The following is a 20,933-nucleotide window of genomic DNA, read 5'->3' on the forward strand; positions in this document are numbered from 1 at the left end:
TATAAGATGTCAACTTTATTCAAAATCGGACTGTCCCATCTTCAATCAGATTTTTTGATTATCGATTAACGATTGGTGATACTTATCAGAAGCATTCCTATACAAAAACTGTCTAAGAACACATTAAGTACATTTGTGTGAAATTTCATAAATATTAAGTACATTTGTGTGAAATTTCATAAAAATTAAGTACATTTGTATGAAATTTCATAAAAATTAAGTACATTTGTGTGAAATTTCATAAATATTAAGTACATTTGTGTGAAATTTCATAAAAATTAAGTACATTTGTGTGAAATTTCATAAATATTAAGTACATTTGTGTGAAATTTCATAAATATTAAGTACATTTGTGTGAAATTTCATAAATATTAAGTACATTTGTGTGAAATTTCATAAATATTAAGTACATTTGTGTGAAATTTCATAAAAATTAAGTACATTTGTATGAAATTTCATAAATATTAAGTACATTTGTGTGAAATTTCATAAATATTAAGTACATTTGTGTGAAATTTCATAAATATTAAGTACATTTGTGTGAAATTTCATAAATATTAAGTACATTTGTGTGAAATTTCATAAATATTAAGTACATTTGTGTGACATTTCATAAAAATTAAGTACATTTGTGTGAAATTTCATAAAAATAAAGTACATTTGTGTGAAAATTCATAAATATTAAGTACATTTGTGTGAAATTTCATAAATATTAAGTACATTTGTGTGAAATTTCATAAAAATTAAGTACATTTGTGTGAAATTTCATAAAAATTAAGTACATTTGTGTGAAAATTCATAAATATTAAGTACATTTGTGTGAAAATACATAAATATTAAGTACATTTGTGTGAAATTTCATAAATATTAAGTACATTTGTGTGAAATTTCATAAATATTAAGTACATTTGTGTGAAATTTCATAAATATTAAGTCCATTTGTGTGAAATTTCATAAATATTAAGTACATTTGTGTGAAATTTCATAAATATTAAGTACATTTGTGTGAAATTTCATAAATATTAAGTACATTTGTGTGAAATTTCATAAATATTAAGTACATTTGTGTGAAATTTCATAAACATTAAGTACATTTGTGTGAAATTTCATAAATATTAAGTACATTTGTGTGAAATTTCATAAATATTAAGTACATTTGTGTGAAATTTCATAAAAATTAAGTACATTTGTGTGAAAATTCATAAAAATTAAGTACATTTGTGTGAAATTTCATAAAAATTAAGTACATTTGTGTGAAATTTCATAAAAATAAACCCAGTTGTTTCGGAATCCATAGAGAACGAAGGAACGCACACGCACACACACACACACACACACACACACACACACAAAGTTCTTTTTATATATAAGTAGAGATAAGATGTTTTCCTGGTGGTAGAGTCATTTGTAATAGTCTCTCTGCACAAAGGAATATGCTAACTTACCTCTGCAATTTTACCATTGGCTTCTCCCAATTGTGTTTCCAATTCCTCTTTGGCGTCCGTCAACATGGACTTCTCCGCAAGCAAAGTGTTAATGTCCATGACAACCTCTTGCTCAGATGTTATTCCATCCTTAACGATTAGACTATTCGGTGAGCTACAAAAAATAAAGAATCAATTGTGGCAGTCTTTTGGGCAAATAAGAAAAATTGAAAAGTGGGTTATGAAATAAGGAGGAGACTGCAATCTCTCACTCGACTTAGGTTGACAGCTTGATGATAAAGAGTGACAACTGCTATGTCAAAGGTCACATCGATGTTAGCTGAGGTCAGCTTAGTTAAAGAGTAAGATTATCAGCGAACTGAATAACAATATCTCTGTCTCTTTGTTTTTAATAGATATCCATACTCTCTCTCTCTCTCTCTCTCTCTCTCTCTCTCTCTCTCTCTCTCTCTCTCTTTGGTGGCTTTGTAGTGATACAAAATACTCCCAAGTGTGAGTAGTTTTCTAGCACAGTAAAGGGAAGCCATCGTCTTTGCAACATCCTCAATGTATTGGTTCCAGTTCATGTTGCCTATGAATGTTAAGCCAAGGAATTTGAAGGATGAACTTTCAGACAGAGTGTTATACGTCATGGCCATCAGTGGTTGAAAAGGCTTCTTATAAATGTTAAAGGAAAGAAGCTTAGTCTTAGTAGCATTAAATGTTACAATCCTTTTACAGTACCATTCAACTACGAAGTGCAGATCGTTTTTCTAAGATTTCCGTCATTGCCTAGATATGTGTACATCCGGTTTTCCCTCATGCATCTTATAGGCGTGTTTGATCTTGTTACAGGGCTTTGTTATAAATAAAATGATTTACAAAGTTTTCTGTTGTGTTGCATGTCAATAATGCGGTTTACATGGTACTGAGTCAAACGCAACTGGTTTGTGTTTTAAGTTAAGTTTACAGAGGTCAAAGTGTTGAGACTTACAGGTTTCAACCCCATTAACTTCCATTGTCAACGCGTGCACCTGCATGCTAGCAAACGTCACGAGGTAGGTTAGCATATTTTCAGTGCAAGCCAGTTAACAGAGATTACTGCTCCACACATAAACCTTAAAATAAATAGGGATGCAATGCGTTTTCTGTTCAGTTTTAGAGCTCGACAGTCTTTAGTTCGGCAGTCTACAGTCTAGAGTTAACGAGAGAATTTTAATTCAAGATGAGAAAATGAAAAAAGCAGAAAGAAAATCTGAATCGATTCAGCGATGCGAGGCTGTCCTGTAAAAGACGGAATGCAAACAAAGACTTCGTCTAACAATAAAATCAAAACATGTCTTTGGAGATCGTCGTGAAGGGCACCGACCAAGAACGAGAAAAAGGTATTTATCTTGAGATCTTCTTATTGTTACAAGAAAGGTTCCCCTTTTCTTGTAAGAAAAACATTAGATAAGTGAAAATGAGATTAGGATAGACCAAGATTTGAACTTTGTAAGTAAGGTTCAGAAATGGAATTTAGCATGGTTCAGTTTCATATAAAATAGTTTAGATATGTTGTTGTAAAAGGTATTTTAATTGTTCAATTCTTTTTATGAAAACTGAATTAAAATAAGGTCAGCTAGAGAAGAATGAACAATGCAATTTATACATATTGAAAAATAGGTTAGGAAAAAATAGAGTGAGAATTCTTTGTTTGCACAAATGTAAACGTGTGCTGAACCACACATGTTTAGGCCACGTGGGTCGATCACGTTGACAGACACACATATGACGTCATGACAGAAATGAATTCTCAATATAGGCGTAAGTTCGGTCGAAGAAGAAGGCAGTTGGAAAGGCGGACAGAGAGAGACAGAGTCCAGAGTCGAGTCGGACGAAGACAGAGTTGATATGAGGAGGGTTAGAACATTAAATATGTAGAAACGACTTTGACTTCCTGGATGTCATCATCATTTCGACCGGTCAAATGGAATAAAAGAGCATCTCATATTTTTGTAACTGCCGTCTTCGTGTCATCATTCTACCAAATTAAAGGTAATGTGAAATCATATTTAATGAACTTTGTATAACCCATCTAAAGTAATGTCTCTCTCCATCATAAGTAATGACTGTCCCCTTCTCATGTGTGTTAAAAGAACTGATCACCCTCTCTAATATAGGCGTTAAGAAGAAACACTCGTAAAAGTATAAATCTATCTCTCCCTCATCAAATTGTATTACATGTACCCGTTACATGTACCCGTTATATGTCCGCCGTCTCTAGTCAATATGAACGTACCCTATGCAACAATATATACACACACATGACTGTTACATACATGTGCACGTCACAATTACATAGACCAACATACACATGAATATATATATACCTCGTCACCTCTCTTCCCTTCCCACAAGTGCATAACATGTTGTTTAGAAGTGAATATGAACCGAGTGATTATTTTTATACCTTGATAAAACAAAAATAATCTGTGTTCTTTGGTAGTGAGAGAGTTTCATTGACATTTCCTAGTAGGGGCGCCTTAGACGATTAGAAATAAACTGACTCCTTCTCAAAGGGTGAGAAGGTAAAACCTGGGAGGGCGGACTTTCTAGAACTGCATAGAATCAGACAGATACCTCAGTCAAAAAAAAAAAAAAGAAGCCATCTCAACAATAACCTGTATTATGTTGCCTTTGAGACCGAGGGGAAACACCTTGGTAACTCACTAATGTTACATGTAAAAATACCAACATCTTTTCAACAGTTAAATCAATTCTATTTAACTGTTTAATTAAAACAGGAACCAAAGAATATAAGGCAAATTGGTTCGGCAAGCAGGCTTTAGATGTAGAAAAAGAACTGAGTTTAGGAGTTTCATCTCGTCCTGACGCGTGCCAATGGCAAGAGGTTTTCAGTATCTGATCTCCACGACGTCTGTTTAGGAAATGACTGCTAAGCTCAGGTTGGGTGGAAATTAGAAATGCTGAGTATGCTCATGTATATAGCCAATGTATTTCTATGCAAGTTTTAGTATGCCTGTTTTTGCTAACCGAACCACAAATTAATCACTACACAAGAAATGCCATATAAACACAAAATAAAGTAAATCTCAGTTTTGCCTGCATTCAAAAAACATTCGTAAACATCAAAAGGATATTGTTTTTTTTTATTTTGTTTTTGTTTTCTTTTTTTTTCTAAGAAGAAAAACCTTTAATGCTATTTTCAATCGTAAACAAACATTAAATGGTGATTTTTTTTTTACCTTTGGTCATCTTGTGGCATACTCAGACCTTCTCCTTCCTGAACTAAACGCCTTAGATTTCCAATATCAAGTTCCAAGGATTCAATTGTGCGTTTGTAATCTTGTTCTTTTTGTTGGTTTTGTTCCAACAGTTTCCAAGCCTTTTCAACTTCCTGTCAAATAGAAAACTTTGCTATAAAAGTGAAACCAAACAATGATACGAATATCATCCGATAACATTGCCAAATATGAAATTGTCATCGTAGTAAATACACTCTCTTTCTTATATCTTTATTTATATTTCAGCTACGGTGCTTGTTCAAACTTTGATTATTTCTTTATTCATACATAGAATTATTCCATTATTATATTTAAAACTAACCACCATACATATAATTATTCATCGGACTACTGTTTTCATCTTGAGTGTGATTTTCACAAAGTTTCGGTCGACGTAACCTCCGACTTTCTTCAGGTGTATCTTGTATCTACATTTGCGAATTACTTAGGACATCTATCCAGTCATGGCTGATGGAACAAGAGCACGCTACCCACGTGAAGTAAATAAAGGATTCCGCTCGAAATTCCGTCCAAATTCCCAAGTTCGAGAAAAACATTGTCCGGGTTCGACAAGATATACCTGAAGAAAGTCGGAGGTTACATCGACTGAAACGTTGTGAAAAATCACACCCAAGATGAGAACAGTAGTTCGATAAATAATAATATGAATAACCAATCCTCATCTCAAAAATTCAGAAACGTCTAACCACCATATTTTGTCTATTGTATCAAAGACTGTTGTAGTATATTTTACATAATGCTGGGTATGATAACAAAGACTTGGACGATTATATTTATAGCCAGGAATGATACGAACGAATTAATCAGGTACCAGAATCGCTGTATAAAATATACTGAATCTCTTTGTCATAGTTTTTCGTCTTGAAACGAGAAGAGTGCCACTGCTGATCCTGACTGGATCAATACTACCATACATTACATGGGATTCGTTACAATTCAAAGTTTCTCAGATTGGATTGATACTGATAATTATTGCTTGGAACAACTACATTTAATATTCAAAATTGGATTATTTTCTTTTCTCTAAAATAGTTATTTTGGGCAGCTATCCTTTTGTAACATAGCATGGACGGCTATATGCAAATACTGAGGTGTTAGCGAAATGACATAATGTTAAGGAAAAGAAGACTTTTTTTTTAAAAAAAGGAGAGAACATCTTCGAGAAGACGATCACATTAGAGTCACGAATGACGTTCGAGAGTACAATCACGTAATGAGAAAATGAGGAATCAAATAACGTTGTAAAACAAAAATGTGAGTGGAAGTTCTTTTCTATTCTTTTTCTGCTTTGCGATTGAGGCTACAACGTGTTGATTTCCGGACAACGTTACGCTTTGTTACAACGTTACACAACGTTACACTTTGTTTTGGATCATTTTTCTATTATCAGAATGGCTCTCTATGCAAGAAAGACAAATAGAATGATTAAAAAGATGGTTAGAGATAGTATTCCGAGGAAACCAAACGTTATTTTAAAGATGCATCAAGCTCTAATAAGTGACTTGCAGAGAATCAGATATTTACCTTGCGACATTAAAATAATTATTTAATACTACTGAGACCTGTGGAAATTCCACGGAGTGAGAAATATATTTAATCAACAAATATGCTTTGATAAAGCTGATTTTTTATTTTTTCTGAATAGCGCAAGAATGTTTTTTTTTTTTTTTACAGAAAACCAATAACACGCAACAAATATGAGTTTAGTAATATTTCTATGAAAATAGTGTCCATTGTATTTGAAATACAGAACTGACGCAAATGAGATTGATTGATAGAGTACTAATAAATATGGCATGATACAAAAAGTGCTTTAAATGATCCATACGCATATGAAGTCCACATAATTTTTCTAGTATGTAAAACTAATAAATAGAAAAAAATTTATATATATATATATATATATATACTTTTTTTCATTCTTTTTCATCCCAAACAAAGCATATTGCCATTAGAAACTTAAGGGGCTACTATTTGGAATCATGTCTTCGTGAGCTTAAGTGAATTTGTTAAGAATATAAAAGGTTCCATCCCGAAATTCGGATTTTCAATAACACCTTGCTTAGTGTTCTCACCTTCACCTGCCACTTACTCCGCTTGACACCTAACACAATACCTCAAATTTATTTGAATATCTATTTCTTCCTCTTTCTTTTTATTGCTTATGTTGTACGATTTTAACTATCATTAAACTTTTCACACATACTTGCCACTGTCACATGTAAGTCTAACTATAATCAAGTACACTTACATCTTGCTATAGACCGGATATGAAAACTGTATTACAATGAGATATCAAAAAAGAGAATTGATGGCGATCACAACGAGCTGAAACAAAGGAAGCAGAAAATAGATCAGACAGAAAATAGATGAAAAAGACTGAGACTAGCAACATCACGTCTGTGAAAGAGAGGGTGTAGAGAAAAAGAAAGGGTCGATCCAATCGAATTATGTGTTCATGAATGTTGACTGTTGCGGGACCTGTTTCCTGGTCATTTGATCCCTTTAAAAGGAGACTTGTAGTGGCTGCTACGTTCATCAGATTTAAGCCCTCGTCACTTTATCCTTTGGAAATACCTAAAAGAAGCGTATTTCTCCAACATTCTTCTCGAACTATCAAAAAAGTCTCAAATCTAATAAGTCCCGATCTATTGGCCAAGTTCCAACCTCTGTCCCATCGTCATAATGTTGCATCCGTGTGCCTGTTTACAAGTATTGCAATAGAATATGCTTTGATGAACACATATAACACTTGTGCTCTCTCAACATACATACCTCTGACTAACACAAGACAAGCAGCCAAATCCCACCTCTTCACTGTTGAGGTGCCTAGATGCCGCTTCCTCAAAATGCCAGAATGTGGAAATCCCCTCCCTGTTTTCTGCTTCTCTGGCTGCACTAAACTGCAGAAGTTTGAATGAAATGTGGTCAACTCCCCACTATCCCCTGTTAGATACGATCCCAAATAGTAGCCCTAACAAGTGGTAATATACCTTGTTTAGGATGCAAAAACAAACAAAAAAAAATCTTGAGTGTTTGAAATGAAACAAAAAAAAATTGACTAATCGAGACGACACAGAGGATCGTGAAGAATTTTCAGAAATAAAGATAAATAAATGACTTGCTAACTATTCTTTTTTTTTTACAAAGGAGTCACTAATTGTCAAGGCTCGGAGGCCACTCGAGGATATCGCAGTAATCATTAGTAGTGGAAATTTGGTAAATTGAATTACTTAAGGGGTATGGCTCATCAAGAACTTGTTTATGTTGGACTTGAAGACGACCATATTGTAGTCAGTTGGAAAGCAGGCAAACAGAACAGAGTTCCACAGGCGTGCAGTTTTTAGAAAGAATCTTTGTTCATGGAATCTACATTTAGGTTTAGGCACAGATAAAGAGTTGGGGAAATTATTGATAATGGTTTTAGCTAGACGAATGTTTTCCGTGAATGTTTGGCAAGGGCGACCATAGATTGGAGATCAAACGAGCACTTGCCATAAAAATAACGATAGAGCACAGACAAGCTTGCAATGTTTCTTCTGCGGGGAAAGAGGCTGCAGGGATGCACATTAACAATATATTTTAAAAATGCAATCAGTTTGTTTCTCGATAGTCGCGTTCCTTTTTCACCTCCAAACAAAATATGTTGCACCTGGTGTAATACATATTCCTTTGTTGCCTCATACTAGAAAAATAAACCCCACTTTTCACCTTTTTAAGTGATGTAATTGTGTTCTTGTCTTCTTCCGAAATGGCCATAAGTTGAGTAAATCTTGATCCATGGTTCACTATGTCGGCGTTCAACTCTTGACATTTTTTAATCAACCGTCTTTCATTTTCATGCGATTTTTGGAAAGACTCGTGCAGTTTCTCATATGCTGTTGCAAATCTCTCCAAGGTGTCGTCACTCTTAAGTTCCTGGACGACCTGGAAAATAGATAAAAATCAAACAAATTAAAAAATAAATAAAAAAAAGAAAAGGAAAAAGGTTTTACATATTATTTGGATTTTTCAAACTACTGTTCTCATCTTGAGTGTTATTTTCACAACGTTTCGGTCGAAGAAACCTCCAACCTTCTTCAGGTGTATCTTGTCGAACTTATGAATGTTTCTACTGAACTTGGGAATCTGCACGGAATTTCAATTAGAACCCTTTATTTACTTCATAAGGGGGGGGGTAGAGTGCTCTCATTCTGTCAGCCATGACTGGATAGAGGTCCTAAGTGATTCGCAAGTGTATTTTTCGGTCGCCCACATTGAGGATTGAACCTTTAACCTTCAAGAGAATATCACTTTGCAACTGAACTTTTCCAAGTGCCCTAACCACTGCAATATGGGTCCTTGCGGTAGTCCAAAGAATCCAAATAATATTACAAATAACAAATCTTCATCTCAAAAATTCAGAAACGTAAAAAGTTTTTAAATAGAATTTTTTCATTTTTCTGTAGGATCGGATAAAAAGAGTTCAATAAGATCCACTTAAAGAAACATTATGAGAATAACAAGCAAGATGAGAACAGTAGTCAGAATAATACAAATAATATTACAAATAACAAACCCTCATCTAAAAAATTTTTATATGTAATTGATTTATTGCATATTTTTTAAGTTCTTAAATTAACAATCCTTATCTGAAAAAAACAAACAAACCTTAATACACTGGTTTCCGTCAGATCACCAAAGTTAAGCAACTGTAAACTTGTTTAGTACTAAAATGGGTGACCGCTTGGGAATTCTGGCACTGTATGTGCTCTCTGCTTATCTTGGCATTGTTTCCAGTATGTCTTCGGCCCCTCCTTGCTACTGGACCAAGCAGTGCTGATTTAGGAGAGGTGTGGTTGGAGATTATGCAAACCTTGACTTATGAATACACATGCAGCTGCGCTTACAGGGGTATCCATTGCCTCTTGAGACTGAACAGAGGTACCGCCTTATCTGCAAATTTTTTAAACATTTCACTTTAATTCACATACTTTGCAAGAGTAAATCATATTTATTAAACTAGAATTAATGGGCATTACGGGACCAAATTCTACTTCTTGTTGAAGGTCTGCTATCATGCAAAAGAACCTATGGTGATGGTGCAAGTAAAAGATAAAGTGTAGCGTTGCAAAACACGTGACCATTTAGTCTATTAAGCCACCAGAATCCCGTCCTTTGACACTACAAACTGTATGAACTAGACATTAGTAAAAGTTATGCAAAGTAAATTTGTTGTAATATGAATGAACTGAGACGAAGATACATTGCTCGGATGATCGCACCAAATAGTCTTGAGTCTCTACTAGTTTGAGAATTAGTATCAAAAACAATATGTAGTAATATGAAACTGTAATAAAGCAAAAAAAAAAAAATTATTCAAATTAAATTAGTTTTTATATGAATAAAAAACTCACAGATTGAAAACAAAATCAACAAATGAAACATTCAACAAATAAAAATACAATAAAAAAAAAAAGAAATTCGCAAAACAAAATTCCAGTATAAATCAACACAGTGCATAAAAAATAAATAGTATAATATAAATATATCAATTATTCACAACTTTTTAAAACAATTCGAATATTTTTTGCTGAAGTAAAATTAAAAATTAGGACTGACGAATTTAAACATTTAACCAGTATAGAATGGAACGATAAAATTGTCGCCTTAAAGAAAACAACACTACAGCTTTATTTTAAAACTTTTATTGAAGAATCAATTCAGGTAACTTGATTATGTAGTAGAGCTGAGATCTATTCAATGTAGCCGCCTTCAGTCTCAATCACCGCCTTGATATTAGTCCGGAACTAGAAGTATGTCTTTTCCACAAGCGCTGGCAGGAGCTTGGCAGATACTTAGCAGATGGTAGTGATCAGGTTTGTTTTGGTGTTGTGGGAGGTCATGTTGGTGATGTTCTCGACCTATGATAAAACGAAGGGGTAGCCCTAGTTTAAGTCAGTGTCCTCATTGATGCTGATTTAAACAGAGCTTAGATGGTAAACAGAACTAAATACCAAGATATTACGTATGTATTATATTTCAGTAATCATAGGCACAATCATGTTCACATGTCAGTTCTCATCAAATCACTGAAGTTAAGCAATGTCGAGCCTGGCCAGTATCAGCTGAGTGACCATTTGAGAAGGCAAGATGCTGTATGAACTGTAAAGTAAAATACCAGGTTGGGAAACTGGCACGGTCTATCCTTCTCTTGAGGATAGATGGGCCTCTCTTAAACCATGGTAGGCAACCCATTTCGTGATGGTATCATAATAAAAAGTACCCTTGATAGCCTGGTGAAGCATCAAGTATTCAGGCTACAGACAAGATATGAATTACACTACAAACTCGTGTAGTGAGTTCAATCTCAGCTGCGGCCGCATGTTAGTTTTTTTTATGATGAATATACCTGTTGAACCAAGTGCAAGAAAGATCCAAACTATTCCACACTAAGGGACAATTAGAATCCTAAAAAGATCTCTCGATTGCGTTTTGTTAAATATCGAGCAAATGGCTAGCATCATAGAGCAAAAAGACCAGCCAAAAAATAGTAAGTATAGATATTGAAAAACTGTCCAATTCTTCATATGATGTAATGAATATAAGTACATCCGGGTCATTCCTTCTGCAATATTTTGATTGGCTGATTAAACCATAAATACCAGCTGGTAGAGGCATTTTAAAAGAGACCTCAAATAGTACACAAGCCTCACTCTAAAAACTCCCGCTTCGACTATGATACTCGTCCATACTGTTGTAACCATGTCTGGGAGCATGTCGCACAATTCTGCTTCACAGGACCAGTTAATGTAACCAGGCCATTTCCAATCCCGAAACACAGAGGATAACCCTAAGTCCTGTGGCTACACTTTTATCTTCGTCTATTGATGGACCCTTCAAAATGTGACCAGACATTCACTGGTCACTGGAAATTACTGCTCTGATGCTCAGAATGCACAAAACGCACACGACCCTAAGTTTGTGTGGCAATACCTTTAACACGCTGCCCATTTGTTGTCAGTCGTCAAAGTTTAGCTCTTCCTTTATAGGTGCATTGATCAGCAGATATGAGCCTCTTGCAACTGGAGTTCGGGCATCAGGTTTCAGGGTAAATTTGAAAATTAACTGGATTAGTTTCCAAAATCAATACAATCAATAATCAATGATGACTCCGAAGATTGCTTTCCACTTTCTTATAAACGAAAATAATTATTGCAAAAGATATTTTCACATTCTATCGTCCAATACAAAAATCTGCTCAGGTTCTTTGGGACCCAATTCAACATAAACTGTTTCAAGATACAGGATTTTTCAACTTAAATTCTTTCAGATGGTTTCTCGGCTAGAGGAGGAAGAAAGAGCTTTGCCACTTGTTAAGAAATTAATTTTTGCTTAGCGATATCGCAACAAAAAAAAACATTCTATCTTTTTCCCCTAAACTCTGGGATCTCTTAAACCTCGTGTCAAACATTCCATTATTACAGGTGACTCTTAGCCCGTAAGCAAGGTGATTTGGTGCTGCCCGCCACATGAAAATAGTGTTATACTGTGACATACTAGATTTATTACTCAAACTGAAGCAAGACTGCTCTGCTATTTCAAATGCTATATATATATATATATATATATATATATATATATATATACTTTTATGAAGGTTCTAATTTTGGATTTCTCTCTTCTTACTATTAGATCCCATTTGACTAGAGCGAGACTTCTCTTTGGACTACTGCACTGCCCGAAAAAAAAAAACAATTTGCATTATTTTAGCTGTTTTGTAAACCTTCCATTTTTGAAAACTTTCCAATCAGATTAAATGCATCATCACACTGGATTTATCTCGGAATACATTCTATCTAAAGAACTATTTTACATTTTGGATCAACTCTAGAGGAGTTTCATTCAGGCTGAAATATTATGCACGGTTTGCTTTGATATTAGTTTTTTACATATCCAATATTTTTTCATTTTTTTATTTGGCAATTTATAACTACAATAAATTGTGGTTTCACTTAATGCCTTAACTAGCAAATTCTAGCATTGCTACAAATATAATTTGCTGATTTCTTTATGTCCTCTGATGAGAAGCATAATAAGAATAGCATTTTTTGAAACTCCGCAGAATAAGGACTTTGTAAATTGCTTTTTGGAGTATTCAGTCAAACAATAAATTTTGATTGTAAAGTTCAACTTTTCCTGGGATCATATCAGTTATTGAAGGAAAAAAATAAAATAGTGTAAACTTCAAATGTTAATACTCACCTCTTCAACTTCAAGGTTCTTGAGTTCAAAGCTTTGCTCATCAATTGATAATGCATATTTCGTCTCATTACTTTCCGGATCATCAACCTGCCAAATGACAAAAAAAACTCCTTTTATTTATGCTGAAACAATTCACCATGTTTATTAATGCAATGAAAGATATCTTTTTCAGGTCTGAACAGAGCTGAAAGAGAGAAACAGACCAAATATCAAGTATGTATGATGTGAAAATAAACTGAAATCTTAGGCAGATATCAATCATACCAGTTATCATAGGTGCCACAGGGCTTATGAAGAAGAACCTGAAGTCCTACCTAACTAATATTCCTGGTGAACCAAGTTCAAAAGAGATCCAGACAATTGCACTCAAGGGAACAGCGAGGATACTAAAAAGAGCTTTCGGTTGGTTTCAATAAAAAGGAGGGCAATGTTGGCAGCTGGTTTGGCTGCCCCATACCCAGCATTACAATCTTCAAAGGAAAAAAATAAAAAAATAAAAAAAGGGTATTGTAAGATGGAACAACCCCCAAAGCACTGCACTCATTGATATCACCGTTTCAAACGACTATGGCCTTAATAGATCTGAACGGCAAAAAATAAAATATCAGGACCCTAGGAATGGTTTAAAGACGACGTCGTCCCTTAAAGAGATAAACAGTTGTAATGAGAGCAACTAATTTTATTGAAACAAAAATCTTTAGAAATACTTAGTAACAACCTCTGGAAGACCAAGTTGTAACGAAATACAGATAGCAGCCATAAAGGGAACAATGTCTATTCTTAAAAGAGCCCTTGAATATAAATTCAAATTATAATGAAATACAGGAAGGAACTCCTTGATATCTTAAAACTAACTGGAATATATATATATATATATATATATATATATATATATATATATATATATATATATATATATATATATATATAAAGTTTGTTTTTGAAATGTCGTTACTTTCAATGTATACCGTTTTCGTTTAACGGGTCTAGAGTGTTATTTTCAAACCAGTCACCGTTAATTTTGAGTTAAGTTCAATGTGTCTATTTAATAGGTGCAGAGCATATATAGTATAAAATTTTGTTGAAGATTCAAAGACTCACGTTTTATTTTTATAACCTTCGTTTATTTCCGGGATTTTTTCCATTACAACTGTTTCATTAGTGGGTAGGCAATTTTACGATTTATGTGTCCATAAAAATATCCTGTCCCCCACCAACTTCTTCAGATGGTTATCCATTACATTTTTACAACAAAAGGTATATTTTTAACATGCTGGACATCGTATTCGGGTAAAAAAGATTTTCAAAGCCATGCCTCCTCACTTCCTCCATCTTTTGGTGTTATGTGAAGATATTTTTCTGTGTTAACCCGTAGTTAATATATATATATTGCATTTGTAATTGTCTTGGAAAATAAAAAATCTATAGGAACTTCGTTCGTTTGTCTATTTTTGTTCATATGTCACATTTTTTCAACAGACGATTTCCTGCATTACTATAAGATTCTTATACTTCTCCATTCCAACCGTTATTGGATATTTTAACCTTCACCAGACTGATTTCCTTGGATTTTACTTGTGCGAATGGAAACTCAGTTAACTTTCTTGGAGTTATATTTTAGGATTTTACCGTCATTGAATAATTTACTTTCAGCAGACTATCCATCCACATGTAATCACCTTTTTCTTCACCATATTCCCTCTGCTCCACTTTTTGTTATCAAGTAAGATCTTTGACTTACTTGTTGTTTCATCAAATACTTTTGTATGCAAAATCTGATCCCGCATTTTGCTAATTCCTACCCTCTGATGAGAAGGAAAGTATTTCTTCGAAACTCCGCGGATTAAGGACTATCCACTTATCAAGTGTTTCCTTTTCAGATTAAATATGTTTTTAACTTTTTTTCAAAGTGTTTTTTTTAACATGTTTGCTCCTATTATAAGCTCTATCTCCTATTTGGTTTTATCGAGCTTTTACATCTGGTTGAGATTACTTTATAAATATTAATTCTTTAATATTTATAATATACTTTAGTTTTACCATCTTGGATCATTTTGGTAAATTTAATTGTAATTTTTATTTTATATATATATACATATATATATATATATATATATATATATATATATATATATATATATATATAGATAGATAGATAGATAGATAGATAGGAAAGGTAGTTTGCTTGAAGCATTGCTGGTAAATAAAAATGGAGAAGTATAAGAAGATTATAGTAATGCAGAAAGCCGGTTGTTGAAGTGATGAACAAAAAATAGACAAACGAACGAAGTTCCTATAGATTTTTTTAATCTTAGTGTGTCTTTTAATTTTCCAAAACAATTACAAATGCAAATCAGTAAATATGGACTCACTGTTTAACATAACTGGGATAGTGGAAGTCTTTAATATTTTGAGAATAACAGTTCTTTTTTTTCAAAAGAAAGCTACCAAAAGAATGCTGTTAAAAATGGAAAATATCGTAAAAACGGAACCGGAAATGGAATTAATTGGGCTATCAGGCAGAAACAGAACTTAAAATTAGGTCAGCATTCTAATCATTGTGTTATTTGTATATACTGATGATACTTTACAACCGATAAAATGTTTCTATCTTTCAGAGACTATGCCGTTTTAGAATATTCTCGAAATTCTGCCGAAATATATAAATATGCACACTTAACACCTGTATCTTCTTCCACAATGCAAACATTCTACAAATGTGAATACTTTTAACTTTCCCAAACTAACAATTTAATCAAATATCTTTCACATCTAAACTGTAAATTTGCGCAGAAAAATGTTTTCTTTGTTAGTCACGATTTTTCCTCTCCTATTCATAACACCCTGCACTTGCTACATGGTGACCCATTCGTATTCATTCAACATTTGCGTTTTTATTCATATTCATAGACGTTAGCTTCTCCTTCAAGATAGGAGAATGAGTTATTGCCGTGGAATGTTGACAAGTTAGTGTTGGCTATTTTTCCTTACTTTAAACTAGCTACATGCCTATCCTTGCTGCCCGTGAAAAGCAGATAAAAGTCCAACTTTTCCCAAATCGTAGAGTTTCTAGGGCAAAGGAGTTTTTTTTTTTAATCAAGTTTGTAACGATGGTCATTAGGTTGAGAAAAAACATTAATCATATTTGGATTCTTTGGATTGCTGTTCGTTATTGTCCATAAATACCCGTGGCGCAGTGGATAATGTATTTGGTAAAATTTAGTTGTAAAGTTTCACTCTTCTGGAGGTTGATGGTTAAATCCTAAGTGCGAGCGACACTCAAGATACAATTGTGAATTATTGAAGACTTCTACTCAGTCATGGCTGACAGAACAAGAGCATGTTATTTTCTGTGAATTAAATAAAGAGTTTCCGTTCGAAATTCAGCACAGATTCTCGAGTTAAAAAAAAAAATCCAAATTCGACAAGATACGCCTAAAGAAAGTCGGAGATTACATTGAACGAAACGTTGCAAAACTAACACTCAAGATGAGAACCGTAGTCTGAAGAATCCAAATAATATGAATAATCAATCCTCCTCATCTCAAAAATTCATCACCGTAATGTTTTTAATTTTAACCATTAAATATTCAAGACATTTGAATCTTTTTAATAGAGTTTAATTATATTCAAATAAGATCCATCTTTGAATTTATGTCGGAACTTTATTTTCTAACATTTCTCAGATGTAAAAAAAAAAAAAAAAAAAAAAAAAGCCAGAAAATGACTTAAAAAACAAGTTTGTGATGCTGCTAATTTAATTAAGAAAGTTGGAGGTTACATCGACTGAAACGTTGTAAAAATAACATTCAAGATGAGAATAGTAGTCCGAAGAATCCAAATAATTAATCCTCATCTAAAAAATTCAGAAACGCAGAGAGACATTATTATTTAACAACATTTCATTAACGTATACATCACAATTAATCGACTTTTATTTTCAATGAAAGTAAATTTCTATTTTTATGTCTGCTTTTTAGAAAACAAATCACTAAACGCAAAAATATAAAGTGTTGAAAAGGGAATAACGGCACAAAAATACAACGTTGACATGATCGCCATTTTTCAACAAGTGAGTGAGTGATAATTTTTTTCTTTTTGGAATATTTAAAAAAAAAAAAGTTTGAAAGACCCCCCCCCCCCAAAAAAAAAAATACATTGCTTGCTAAACATTATATATCAAAAATGAAAACAAAATATGCGAAAACCGTGGTTACAGTAAATCCTCCCTTACCGAAAAAACAAAATTACGGTAAATCGTTTTTATTTTTATTATTATTATTATTATTTTCTACGATTTCCATTTATTTTTCTGTTTTGTATCGTTCCTAAAATTTGATCATCGGCAATGTCCGGCATAATCCGGCGGTTGACGTCAAGTTTCGGGCAAATACGTCCAGTTCAAAATCTGCATAAGACCACTCACTGAGTACCACTGTTTCAATTTGTTGGTGGTCGTCGTCGTCGTGGTGTCGTTATTGTTGTCGTTAAAACAGGTTTTAAGTAAGATTAGGATGTTCTGGAACATTGCCGAACCCTACCGAAACATTCAAAATAATTTAATTTACGTTTTGCCGAAAAATCAGTTTATTTAGCATGGATTAATCCTCAACTTTAATAATTTAATTTCCGTGAAAAAAAAAAAAAAAAAATTACGACAAAAAGTAATGTTTAACCTTTTAATGGCTTTGCATACACTTTGCAAAAAAAAAAACAAAGTAAATATTTTTTATTGCTGTATGAAAGTATTCGTCTGAATTGAATTGTAATCATGGAATATTTGTTTACAATATTAAGATCATATATTCTAAGTCTGTTATTTTTACGTTGAAAAAAAACCCCCCAAAATTAAAGAATATTAAACCCATTTTTTTCTTCTTTCTTTCGAATCAATAAACGTACTAACCTCTATATCCATGTTTTTAATAGAAAAGATTTTTTAAAATGAATGACGTCACAAAATGAGTTTTTTTATGACGTCATTTTCAAGTAAATGCGTTCTTATAAAAACATTAATATTACGATGTGAAAGTTAACAATTTGTCGGCCAGAGTGCACCCATCTTTAGTGTGCTGACATTTCAATCGCTACCTTCCAACCTTGTGCCACATCTTCTCACGGCAAGAAGGAGGTAAAAATATCCTATTTAATCTGTAGAGGGAATGACAAAATCAAAAGGAATTACAAAATTAAATTAAATTTTATTAACGACAGACAACGGATTCGGAGAAACATTCTTCTCCATTGAAGCTTCTCTCACACAGACGTAATGTTGCTAGTCTTTTTTTTTTCTAATACTATTATGACATGTGTTCTTCAAAATTGTCTGATCTATTCCCTGCTTCCTTTGTATCAGCTTCTTTGACTCGTTGGTCTAGTGGTTTCTATTAATTTGTTGTTACCTCATTTAATTCAGCTTCTTATTTCTTAGAACTGCAAAGTTGTGGAACTCTCTTCCTGCTCACTGTTTTCCTTCTACCTACAGCATGAATCTTTTCAAGACTCAATGAATCTTTTCAAGACTAAGCTCAATAGGCATCTCTTATCTTTGCAATAATCAGCTTTTGTTCTTGTTTGCTCCTAATATCAAATAGCTTCCTGCCTTGTCTCAAGTGATTTTCCAAAAAAAATAAAAATAAAAAAATAGTCAAATATACAGTTCCTCTCACTAAATAGTCTTATGTCGACTAATCAAAAAAAAAAAATTAATCATTTTTTTTACAATAGGCCCCCCCCCCCAAAAAAAAAATCGTGACAAAATTAAATATACAACAAATAAATGTTACTAAAAGCATGATAAATTATTCTTTTACCTACCTGGATATTTTTGTGTGTTTAGCTTATTTTAAAGTTTTTTTGTTTTTTTTGTTTTTTTTTTGTTTAAAACAAGCAAACCATGTGTCCATTTTGTTTAGTTAGAAGAAAAAACAGTATGGTTGCTATAAGCATTGTACTCTTGATAATCGCTCAAAATCGAAAATGAAACAAAATACTGTTAGAACATTATATTTTCACACATTTAGTAACATTTATTTGTACTGGTGCTTACTGTGAACCAGACGTATCTATCACTCAGCTTTGGTCAAAGCATGATGTCAACAGCCAGATTATGCTGAGCAACAGTTTGAGTTTAGCTGCTAATGTAACATAAGGTTCAGCCAATCACAACACGGTGTGCTGAGGCGGGAGTGCGTGTGTGCATAGCAGATGACTTTTGGATAAATATTGGAAGAGGATAAAGAAAAAAATACACCAGGTGTTACATGCAAATCATGGACAGTACCAACACAATGAATATTTAAAATCTCTTCCAATTTAAAAAATAAAAATAAAACAACAAAAAAAAAAGCAATCTTTTTTTACAAAAAATACTTAAAAAATACTTGGAAAAAAAATTAAAAAGATATGTGGCCATGGCTCAAAAATTTTGAACTTATTGAGCAAAATTTTGGGATTCAGCATATGAGATTCGTCCTATATCAGCCGAAAAAATGCAAAAAAATTATTGTTGACCAGTGTTAGCCTTCCCAGTACTGCCGTGATGGCTTGGATAGATATATGCATGGGTTTGGAGTCTATATTCGTAGCACCCCCCCTCTAACTAGAGAGAAACATCTTGAATCAGATGACCGGGCTTTTGTGTTTTCAACTAGCCTTTCATCACTGCATTAGTTACTTCTATTTTCTCTACCGTTCTCCCTCAAGGTAGTGTACCCCTAATCGATCATGTCTCTGATAGCATAGATGCAGCATTCTCCTTAGATAGTAACGCTCAAATACATGTGTTTGGTGACTTTAATGTTCACCATAAAAATTGGATTAGTTACACATATGCAGCTGGATGCTCTACTTGTAGCGTCTCTATAGCCAATTCCCTAACACGGACAGTAATGTTCCCCAACCCGCCTACCAGATCGTGAATACCAGCAGGCTTCACTTCTAGACCTATTCCTCACCACGCACAGTACCTGAGGATTGTGTAACTAATGTCCACAGTTCACTTGGAAACTCAGACCACCTAGTGATATCAGTTGACATCATACTTAAATCCCAACCCCAAGGTGAGGAGCCATTGCTCAAAATAACAAGGTACAACAAAAGGGCTGACTGGGAAGCCATTAGAGAACACATCATAAACACCCCATGGACCGATATCTTCTCTCTTCTTGCTGAACAGTGTACCAATGAGACAACTGAATGGTGCAAAGTGAGCATGTTCCCACACGGGAATATTTATTATAGCAAGCCCCACTCAAGTTCACTACAAAGACAGCACTGCACTGGTTTGTACGTCATAAGTCAAATACAAATAGACAAACATTCGTAGATGCCAGAAATCATTGTAAGATAGAAATAATGACATCCAAAATAAAGCATGCTGAAATAATCAGGGAACGCATAGAATCGACAAAGATAAGAATTCGTGATTTCTGGAAAATCTATAATTGTGTAGTGAATAAAGAGCAATCAGTAATTCCTCCATTATCCAACAACCAGAAGGTTGCATGCACGGCAACGGCGAAGGTGGAACTGCTCGCCCGGCGATTCGCCTCTGACTCCACCTTAGAGTCAACAATCAACTCCTTCCCAAATTTCCCTATGCAGACTGAAACTACACTAGATGTAAAAATCACCCCTTCTCATGTCTGCGATATCATAAAAAACACCTCCAAGGCGTGTGGGCCTGATTTCATCTCTGCTATACTAATTAAGAAATGTTCAGGTGAGCTACACCTCGTACTTTCCAAGCTCTACAATAAATGCCTTGCTGAATCTTGCTTCTCTAATAGCTGAAAGATAACCTCTGTGGTACCAGTGTATAAGAATTCTGGTGACAGGAATGACCCTATCAATTATCCCCCTAGCAGTCTTCCCCCTCCCTCTTCACTAAAATCTTTGAGACCTTAACTAATCTAGAACTAGTCCACCACCTCACAAAAGGAAGTTTTCTCTCTAA

The 20,933-nt window shown here is 33.7% G+C and overlaps 1 protein-coding gene across 1 annotated transcript in view; it reads right to left on the reverse strand.

Annotated features, from left to right (window-relative positions):
* The window catches only part of LOC145245771 (cilia- and flagella-associated protein 58-like), an 89,763-nt gene extending 71,837 nt beyond the window's left edge, over nucleotides 1–17,926 (reverse strand). The window contains exons 1-5 of the mRNA XM_080107379.1: nucleotides 17,883–17,926; nucleotides 12,977–13,063; nucleotides 8,444–8,659; nucleotides 4,673–4,824; nucleotides 1,446–1,599 (exon numbers count right to left, since the gene is read on the reverse strand). Of these exons, the coding sequence (XP_079963505.1) occupies nucleotides 1,446–1,599; nucleotides 4,673–4,824; nucleotides 8,444–8,659; nucleotides 12,977–13,063; nucleotides 17,883–17,894 (621 nt within the window). The 5' untranslated portion in view covers nucleotides 17,895–17,926. The remainder of the gene's footprint in view (nucleotides 1–1,445; nucleotides 1,600–4,672; nucleotides 4,825–8,443; nucleotides 8,660–12,976; nucleotides 13,064–17,882) is intronic.
* Between the last annotated feature and the right edge of the window lie 3,007 nt (nucleotides 17,927–20,933).

This window comes from Euprymna scolopes, chromosome 23 (genome assembly GCF_053919585.1).
Source record: "Euprymna scolopes isolate OS-2025 chromosome 23, ASM5391958v1, whole genome shotgun sequence".
Classification (NCBI taxonomy): Eukaryota; Metazoa; Mollusca; class Cephalopoda; order Sepiida; family Sepiolidae; genus Euprymna; species Euprymna scolopes.